The sequence below is a fragment of the Nesoenas mayeri genome (assembly GCF_963082525.1).
Source record: "Nesoenas mayeri genome assembly, chromosome: 13".
NCBI classification, from domain to species: Eukaryota; Metazoa; Chordata; class Aves; order Columbiformes; family Columbidae; genus Nesoenas; species Nesoenas mayeri.
In genome coordinates, this window is record NC_137550.1 from 14,993,368 (window position 1) to 15,003,266 (window position 9,899).

A 9,899-nucleotide genomic window follows, 5' to 3' on the forward strand; every position below is an offset into this window, starting at 1 on the left:
AAAAGCTTCAGATGTGCTGATCCTGGAGTTCTTGATGTGGAGGCCAGTGAGGCCCCAAAAGTACAATAATAAACTGTGCAGTGCTTTGGTTTATTTCTGTTAATAGGAACACGCTAGCTGCTAGCTACGTGGTCCTTTTATTTTAAGTTGAATAGAATAGCTAGTCACTAGAAAGGTAGAAAGTATATGGAGTGTGTAATAAATCCTTGCTAAGGCAAAATGTTGTCATAAATTTCTTTCCTATTATTAGCTTGATAATTACCTTTTTTTTTTTTGGCTGAAACATAAGCTGTTACAGATCGATTACTCAAGCGAAGTTACATGTAAAAATATTCCTTAATAGCATTTGCTTTGGAAAATAAAGGTTCAGCCCTTCACAAGTTTATGGAGGTGAGGGAATTTACTGACGTAGCTTTTACGTGTTACACACAGTACTAGTGTCCTTCCTGTATGTGCGTTCCCAAAAGGGGACCTTGGTCTGTTCCACTTAAGTTAGCGCTAAGTATTTTGATTTTCTCTATTTTTGCATATTAGGTCTCAGCAATTGTGACAGAAATATAAAAGGCAGTTTTAATACCTCCCATGTGGTGGTGTGTTGTGTCACTTTGGACGTAACAAGAGATCATAATGAATAAGTAAATAGGAGCTGAATGCTTGTGTGGCAACAACAACAGTAACATAATCTGACTGGTGAAGTCTAATAATTAATGTACGCACCCAAACAAGGCAATTTGATTTTAACGTACCAAGTGTGGCTAATCTTTCAAGAAATAATACGTGTGGTCGAATGGGGATAGCTACGTGATTACATGTGGTTTATGCTAGGAGGCGAAAAAATGCTGAACATAGTCAAAGCATGTTGCTTTACAGTGACCTCTATTTTTGAACATCATTTTCACTTGTGAGTTAATGCCGTTTTCAAAATTGAGTTTTGATCTTCTGGGTAGATTGTGTTTAGAATCCGAGATTCTGAAGCACCCACCACTGTGCGGTGATTGAAACCAGTATGATACAGAGAGCTTTTAAGGTACATAAGAAGTATCAGCCAAGTGCAGAGTCATTTTCTATTTACTTTCTTACAATCTGTTCGTGCTTTGAATTCTTTTTTCTTCATTAAACAATAAAGCTAGGAGAAATGAATAGAGCAGAACAGTCTGCTTAATGTATTTTGGCATTATTCTGTGTCAAAATCCTTGTTTTAATTTTGAATTTAAACTAGTTTACTAATAACTTTCCCTTGTCCAGTTAGATGCTAGCTTTTGATCTTCTTTCTGTGTATAAGAACACTGTTGCTGAGTGGTAGTATATATTGCAGACCAGAGTATTCTACAGTATAGAAACTGTAGGACAAAAAGATAAAACAACTGAAGCATCCATGGCTCCCTAGTAAATATGAATGGATTTGACATATTTTGCATCTTGGTTAGAGAAATTATTTGAGACATCTTCACAACTGGGTTTTTGAATTCTAAATAGTCACCACAAAAATGGTATTTTAGCTGTAGCTCCTGAGGTGATCTGTGATGTACAGTGAGCTGCAGGATGGCATCAGTTCTCTAGACTGGTAAGGGTTATTTAGGAAGGCAGGATCTTAAAGTATGAAGGGCATCCACTTGGGAAAAAATAGAGGTCTACCTGTCATGCATTTCTGTGTGTCTTGAGATCAGCTTTACTCAAAGTAGTTAAAAAGGAAGTCTGGGAACCTGTTATACTCAGCACTGACCTAAAGATCCAGTACGTTGGTGCTTTTCTGTGTAAAGTGCTAAAATTTGTAATAAGTGGCAAACTTGTGAAATAGGATAAAATGTAGAAAACATATTCTAACTAGATATTTCAAACAAGCCAAACTAGTTTAGAGTTGTTCTTCCCCAGTCATTATTCACTTGCAGATCCCTTTCTGATTTGGATATTTACTCCTATATAGAAAATTGGAAACATTTTGACTGAATTACCTTTTGCAAACCTCTTGGTGGTTCATGGAGTCACAAGCACCCCCAGGTCTGAAGTGGAAAAAACACTGAATTTCAAGGGAACCAGGCACTGTACTGCTTACCTTCTGAAAAAAACTTAAGCTTTTTTGCTGCAGTACCATAAGAAATCCTGTAGGTAAAGCAGTGGTACAACTTAAAGCAGTGTATGAGTAGTGTTTCCTTAGCTTACATTAATTTCTGTCTGTTAATACTGATTTTTGTTATATCAATGCAAGTCTGTGCTGACCTGAGCTTTTGGAAGTTCCTAGTCTGTGGGTTTGGCCCGTGTTACTGCAAACAAAACAAAACAAAGTACTAAAAACACCTAGTTGATTCGCTGCGATTAATTCTCCCTTCTAAATCTGCTTTTTGAGGTAGATTTTCAACCTAGTTGTGATTTTGCCAGCACCTTTAAACAGTTCTGATCTTTGAGCATCAAGTATACTGTTTAGGAGAGGTACTTTTGGGGTCCTTAGTTTGATGCTCGTCTTAAAGTTTCTGGTCCATAGAGCTGTCTGCGTCTGGAATTTGTAGGATACCTTTGTTCATGGGAGAGAAGAAGAAATTACAATACTAGTAAGCTTGAAATATTGTTGTGGAGGTAACAACAGAAGGAAACTGCTCCCAGGGAAGGCACTGACTACATAAAGCTGTGGTTTGGTGATCAGTCCAGTCTCTCCTGAGCTTATACATTCGTGGTTCAAATCTGGTGTCTGACAAATGTTACCACTTACAGCTCGTGTTAGGAAACACAATCATAGTCTAATTCTGCTACATTGGAACAATTTCTGATAAAAACAAAAATACCCCCTGCTCCTTTTTTAAACTTTGTTTGCTAAACAGACTTTTTAGGAGGAAAGTTGAAAATCAATGTCACTGAAACCTGTGAAAATCTGTTGATAGGTGAAATGGTTGGTCACAGTATGTTCAGATTCTGCTACAAATGAGGCCATGTTTTCTAGAAAGCTGGTATATCGACAAGATTGAGTGATAAGGATTGGAGGAAAATACTGTGGATTTGGAGTGTGTTCCTGTATTAAGTTATGTCATGCTCAGAAAAGTGTAGAAAATCTCATTCTTGTGTTAGTTATAAATTTTTATGATATTACAATTTTGTTCTAGAACAGCAGATAGATTTTTAAGGTATCTGTTAAACATTTGGAAGAAACATTGCTTTCAAAGCTGTAAAAGGCTCAAATTGGGCTATATTATAAAAACAGTTAGAAAGCAGATGCTGAGAACCATTATTAGGAAATAAACATGAGAGTAAGGCTTAGAGTAACAATGCTGATATTGGAGTATTGGACACAGTAGGAAGGAGGGAGAATTGACCATAAACTGCAAAGACTTAGTGATGTCAAGCCTACAAAGGAATTAAATTCTTTCAGTGGTTGGTGTGTGATCTCCTATCAACAGCAGTAAATCTGCCGTCTCCTACTGTTTGAGAGGATGATAACTGCAAACTTGGAGGGAAAGGGTAATCTGTGGCATATAATAGTAGGCTGTCAAAAAGCCTTTAACTGCAAATATACATGGTAGCATGATGAACACAAGAATTGGCATATAGATAATAAGCATCCACAGACAGGTTCCTCACTTATCAAATGCGTAGATGTGGTTTGAAAGACAGAAATGTAATGAATGTAGAAAAGGCGAGTGCTTAATAAAGAACCTTCTAGTTGATAAACCAGTCACAATGAAGTCGTGAGAGAAGTTGGTGCTGATGTGAAATGTGGGCTGTACAAACAGAAAGGGATGAATGTAAAACTGGAGGAGCAGAGTGCCTGGTCCTGCAAGTGCCTGTAGTGTAGCTGGCGAGGAGTGTCACAGGGCTGGTGTGTCGCTGTGTCTTTGAGTGAATTCAGCTGAAACTGAGACCTTTTTTTTAACTGGTAACATCTGTGTGGTAGTTTACCCCTAAAAAATGTGAGAAACAATACATCACTTCTCTTAGAGGCTTAAGAATTAAATAATTGTGTGGTGCTCAATGTCTTCTTGCATATGAAGTTCTTAAAGTAATTTGAAAATAAACATAATGGACAATGTCTTTGCAGTTGCCCCATAATAGTGGCTGTGGGATGAAAACCACAGTCTTGTTCTTCAGCCTAAAAATAGAAAATTGGTATAGACTAATCTCATTCAGCGTTATCTCCTCTCCCCACCATCTTACTCTGTACTGTACTAACTTGAGCCACATGTGGCCCAGAGTCACTCCAGAAGGTAACTTGGGTTGGATGACTGAAGAACGGGATTGGTAAGCAATGAAGGAAGGCTCTACCAAACCAGCCAACAGGGGTGCTGCCCAGGCACCCCCGTAGCCGGACTCCCAGGAAAGGGTGTGGGAACAGGGCAAGCCTGAACTGGTACTTTCTCCCAGCCTCCCATCAGGCTCAAGGGCTTTTTTAGCACTTGAAAGAGTGTCTGTGTAATTAATAGCCTTTGGATTTCTGTGTTTGTGAATTTGTTCAGTTGCCCAAACCAGTGTATGTTTTTATTACCTATAGTGACCTGTGGCAAGAAAATCCGCAGCTTGAATACACGTTACACAAAACTACATGTTTTGGTTTGTGTCACTGCTAGTTTCTTTTGATGCTCGCTCCCAGCTGCTGTAGCATTCGGAGCATTGCTTTAGCAAAAGAAAGTAACAGGAAATACAGATTAAGAAGTTCCCTGTTCTTGAGCATAAATAGAGCACGATGAACAGAAAACTGATCCAGTTGACTTTCCCCAAGGCCTTGTTTTGTGGTGTAATTCATTGGTGGCTGTGAACTGTTGTAGAGCTAAAAAACCCAGGTAGGTGTTGACTTTGTTGGTGTAAAAGTCAGTTTCTTAAATGGCGCTTGTGTGCTGGCTGGTGGTGACGGTGGCATCACCGTCAGTGGTTTAAATGCAGGCATCAAGCCGCCTGGTCCTGAAAGTCATATTTGATCTAAATCAATAACTTAGCCTAGGGATGAATGTGTGTTGTTACATTTAACAATTGCTGTTATTCTGGGTAGTTAGCTGGATTACAATGTTATATTCTGTCCTGCTGGGAGGTAAACTAACCATTTTCACTTTCTCATTTTAGGGACTATTGGATTTTTTGCCTGCTTCTGGTTTGTAAGTAAGATTTACAGTGTTGTGAAAGTGGACTGAAAAGCTTCAAAGTGTCTTTTGAACATATCTCCCTTGCTGTTTGATAATTTTTACCATGTATTGAAAAACATCCTGTGTAATTATTCTAATTTGTAAAAGCTGAAGAGCAAACTACAGCATAAAGTGCAGGTTTTTTAATGGAAGGAAATGGCACTATTGGAAAAATGTTTACATAAGTATGCTCATTGAACATGTTAATTCTAATAATTATACCCAAAATTTGACTTAGGACAAATAAAAATTCTGGGAACTAGTTTATTTGAAAAAAATGAGTGCATTACACAGTCCTCCAGCTGAAATTCCTTGTGTGTGTTTGTATTTTTTTCTTTTGTTGTTGTTACCTCTTTTGGTTACCATTTATATACCATGAAAGCATAGAACTGTCAAGCCAATCTATGTAAAATGTGAATTTTTTTAACTTAACTATGATTGTACATATTATCCTGCACCTTCTTTACAACTAGATATCTTCTTACAAATGTACATGCATTTAGTGTAATGTAGACTTTATTAAAAATACCGACACTGGTTTTTGTTCAAATAAAACTGCACAACTCTAGCTGACTTGCTTCCTTTCTTGTTAATTAGGCCTTCACTACTTGGACACCGATCACATTAGTTTGACTGGAGTTTTGTATTGTTTCTAAGCAGTTTGGCTGCAGATTGTCCAGGGAGAAGGACCGGTAGGTCACTTCAATCCATGGCTGTAGGATGGGCCGAAGCTCCTGAAGCTGCTGTTGTTACCTGCGCTTTCCTGACTTTCTCCCAAATACTTTTCTGTTGGGCAAACTATTACTTCGTCAAAGAGTGAAAACAGTTTTCCTTCTTTTAGCCCTTTAGCCCCATCCCAGTTCTTCATCCTGTGAAGGTTATGTGAAGCTTGTTCGGGGTGTTTAGCCATAAACCTAGTGGGTTTTGGAATGAATGATTCTTAAAGGTGAAGCCTTTCTTCCTGCTCTGCAGAGCTTGTGCTTAAGCGCTGGGTTACATGAGATGGAGTATCTTAATAGCCTCTTCAGTTCTAAGATTGCAGGCATTCTTCTTTCGGGAATGACAAGGCTTTATAGAGGCTCCCCAAAATCCTGAATTGCACTTGAAGCTGAGCAGAGAGTCACTGCAGCCACGTAATTGAAATGGTCACGTTACTGACCCGGCTGGGGATGAATAAGGGGATGTTCACTCAGATTAATGGGTGAAATACTCAAAGCTTATTAACTGGCATATGGAAACAGTCATCGCTGGAAGCTGCTTTTCCATGTCTAAGCCTGCAATTTAACAAGACCCAAAATGACTCCATATCTTTTCGTAGTCATACAAATACCAGATAATTGTAGTTAATGTTTAATATCCTTTCCAACATGTAATCTTCGGTATGAGGATTTCCAGTCTCACCTCTGTGTGTAGTTGTTCCTTCCAGGTTACCGAAGCGTGGGACAGATCACCTGGCTAAGCTGGGATAAGTACCAGGCTGCATCTTTCAAACAGTGCCTGTGACATAAAAATGGGGCTTTAAACAACTTAATGAAAAGAGCCAAACGTTAGCATAGCAGGAGGAACTGGCTACAATAAAGGTTGTTCCGAGTGAGGTTCAGGTGCGCTCTCGATGGCAACTCGACTTCACAGATGTTTTCCTCTCCTACCGCCAAAATCTCCATTTCCATTCTGTTCCCTCTCAGAGGTGGAAAACTACAGAATTGCTCTTAGAGAAGTTGGCTTGTGCTTGTCTGCTGGTCCAAGAGCACCATTTGCTGTATTAAAAACTTCATGCTCATATTGAAATCAATGCTGATCTGTTTAAAAAGGTCCTTCCTATTAAACCTTATAGTTAAAGAATTTTTTAATGGGATTCTTCAGAATTGTTGGCTGAAGCTGCTTTTGAATTTTACATGTTCAAAGGGAAATAAATGAACTCATGAGAGAATTTGGAGCTGCAGTTGGCATGAAACCTCAGCAGGAAATTTTGCCAAATTAATAAATATGCATTTCACAAAAGGCAAAGTAAAATGAGTTATAGAATTGTGTCTATGGTGCTTTCTCAACTTTTGCTGTGACTACTAGTGAGCTAAGACATAGAAACTGGGTTAAGGCAGTTTCTGAAGCTTGCCAGCGATCTAGAGCCAAAGCCATAAAAGTAAAATGAGTCATTCTCATGTAGTTACCATGAGAGCACTTGGTTTGCTTTTTGTAATAGGCCCCATTCCTGCAAATCTGTCATAATTCTTAATTCTACAGTCTTTGTGGTGGAGGCAGTGTTGCAGAGCAATGTATCTAAAACAGAAAGAGTCTTGAGTTTTGGTCTCATTTCTTCAAAATAGATGGATATTGATGTGGCAAAGGCAATTATCATGCTGTAATGGTCTGACATGGGCTGTAGGTTTGAGTACAAAGTAAATTTTAGGGATGCTCCTTATGTCCATGCTGCAGGGCTGAGCCAGGGCAGGCGGTATCCTGACCGACTGAGAGCTGAGCGGTGGCGTGTTTGAAAATAGTGCCTGTTGTTTTCTCATCCGTGGGCACTTGTGAGATTTACTGCTGCTGTGCTCTCCTTGCCCAAGAGACAACAACCCCGCTCATCTCCTGATATGTCTCTACATCTAAACGCTTTTGCTGGCCCCAGATCTAAGATTTCTGCTGTTTGCAAGGAATTTGAAGATAAGCCCTTAGAATTTTCTGGCATCTTTTTTTAACTGAGGTAAATCTGCAGGCTGCCTTTTGGCTTTACACTTACAGAGCAAGTCACCAGGCTGTAAGTTCTGTAGGAATTGTCCTGAGCATGTATCAGTGTAAAGGTGGTGTAAGCCCTAACCAGAAAGTAGTGGATAAACTTCATAATAGTGCCCAGAATGGGCTGTAATCATGTGGTTTTCCAGTGACTCTCAGTGCTCTTTGGGATTTTTGTGAAGATCTTGTCCACTCTGTGTTGAATCAGCCATGGGGTTTGAAGAAGAAATGGTTGGTATGGGGACATAGATGTTTTAAGTACTTTGATTACCAGTAACTGGTGTCTCTATTTTATATTAACTTACGAATAATAGCTGTTAAGTGGACATAACTGTTATTAATCTATTCTCATTAGAACAATGGGCTGAGAAAAGCATTTCTGTTGCAGATACTTGAGTCTTCCTGCCCGCTTTATAAAAGATTAGGTTAAGTTCTAGGAGTCTACATTGCACTTTTGTGATGCTCCCAGTAATGACTCACAGCAGACAAAGTAAAGTATCTCCCGTGTAAGAATCTTCTTGTAACAACCACCCCAATCCAGCAGACTTTGTAGAATGTCGTTTTTGTCATATTTTAAGTAGAACTTGACAAGTTACAACAGAACCTCAAAGGAAGGAGGGATTTCAGTGCTGATGTTTTACATTTCATTCCACTTGGCTTGAATGGTGTTGAACAGATACAGACTCATCTTCATTCCTGAATGTAAATGCCAGAACAAGGCCACGCTGACGTACAGCTGGATGCAGTATGTATAGGGGATTCCTGCCCAGACCTATGTAAACTTCCTTAAGGACTATAACTGATGCTGCTGTGAGGGAGCTGGGAACATGTGGCATATTTGTGTTTAGTTATGGTGGGAGGGTGGTTGATGAAGAGCAATAAACTTGCTTAATGTTCCTTCTACTCGTTGTGCTTTTGTGTTGGATAACACATTCCAAGTTCAAATTTAAAATTTATCTCAGAATGAAGTCTGGAGTGTGATGGAGAAAAGTTAGGTTGTGCTGGTCAGAAATTGTAAGATAAAGGATGTTTCCCTGATGGAAATCTGTCCCCCATAGTCTTATACCAGATGTTCTCATGTCCACTTCCATTCCCATGAGCTGTATCACTGAAGATAATGGAAATAAAGAAGTAAAGTTCAGCACGGGTGTCACCGTCTCTCTGACCAGTCTGATATTACTTTGCATTTTCCCTTACAAGCAGGAATGAAATCACATTTCTACAGAACAGCTGCTGGTGCTTCCAGGCTTAAGAATAAAAATGTGAAGCTGCTGTGCTCTTCCCTTGCAAGTATGACTTGTTTAATTTAAATAAACTTAGATCTGAGTATTAAAAACTGTCTGCTAAACGCATGTAATAGAATTATTTTAATATTCCTATTTTTATTAAATATGAATTGTATGCACTAACCATTCCTTATTTTTAGAAAAGGCACTCAGGGCGGTGCAGGTGGCTTTGGGTTATGTGGCCTTCATTTTCCCTTTCTCTTTCACATCTGGGGACACCGTTTTGCCCTGAGCAGAGCCTCTCGTGCCAGAAAGTGTGAAAAAGAGTGTCTGACCTCATTTCCCAGAGCTTTCCAGTGCACTCCTGCAGCGACCAAGCCCAGGAGGGGGTCCGGGAGGGCCCACGTACATGTGAAGAGATGGAACTGTTTAAACCTCTTCATTAAGGCCAAGGTCATGACTTGGTTGCAGTGTGATTTGCTTGCAGAGAATGGACTTTTATGGCAAAGAGTGGGAGGGAAAGGGCTTTCCCCTAGGATAAGATCCAGCAATGCAACTCTCCTGGAGACACAGTGCATCCTTCTTACTATGGTTTCTTCACGTGTGGGTGGGATGTCTTTGACTGTGCTGGGATAAAAGCAGGATGGAATCCTTTCATGTTCTATTGAGATGCTGCAAGCCTCTGCCCAAAACTTCAGGTCAGGATCACCGTCTATTTTGGTATCCAAAGCAACTGCAGTTAGCAAGTTCACAGTATGGTACTTTATCTTCCTAATCTAGATGCCTTTTAGTTGCAGGCTGCACACACTAATTAGCTTTGCTCATACAAACCAGGAAGCCCTTA

General features: G+C 39.6%; 1 protein-coding gene across 1 annotated transcript in view; it reads left to right on the top strand.

The window, feature by feature from the left end:
* The window catches only part of LOC308045273 (transmembrane 9 superfamily member 2-like), a 30,370-nt gene extending 24,709 nt beyond the window's left edge, over positions 1-5,661 (top strand). Inside the window, exon 17 of the mRNA XM_080352484.1 lies at positions 5,041-5,661. Within this exon, the coding sequence (XP_080208610.1) occupies positions 5,041-5,108 (68 nt within the window). The 3' untranslated portion in view covers positions 5,109-5,661. The remainder of the gene's footprint in view (positions 1-5,040) is intronic.
* The last annotated feature ends 4,238 nt before the right edge of the window (positions 5,662-9,899 follow it).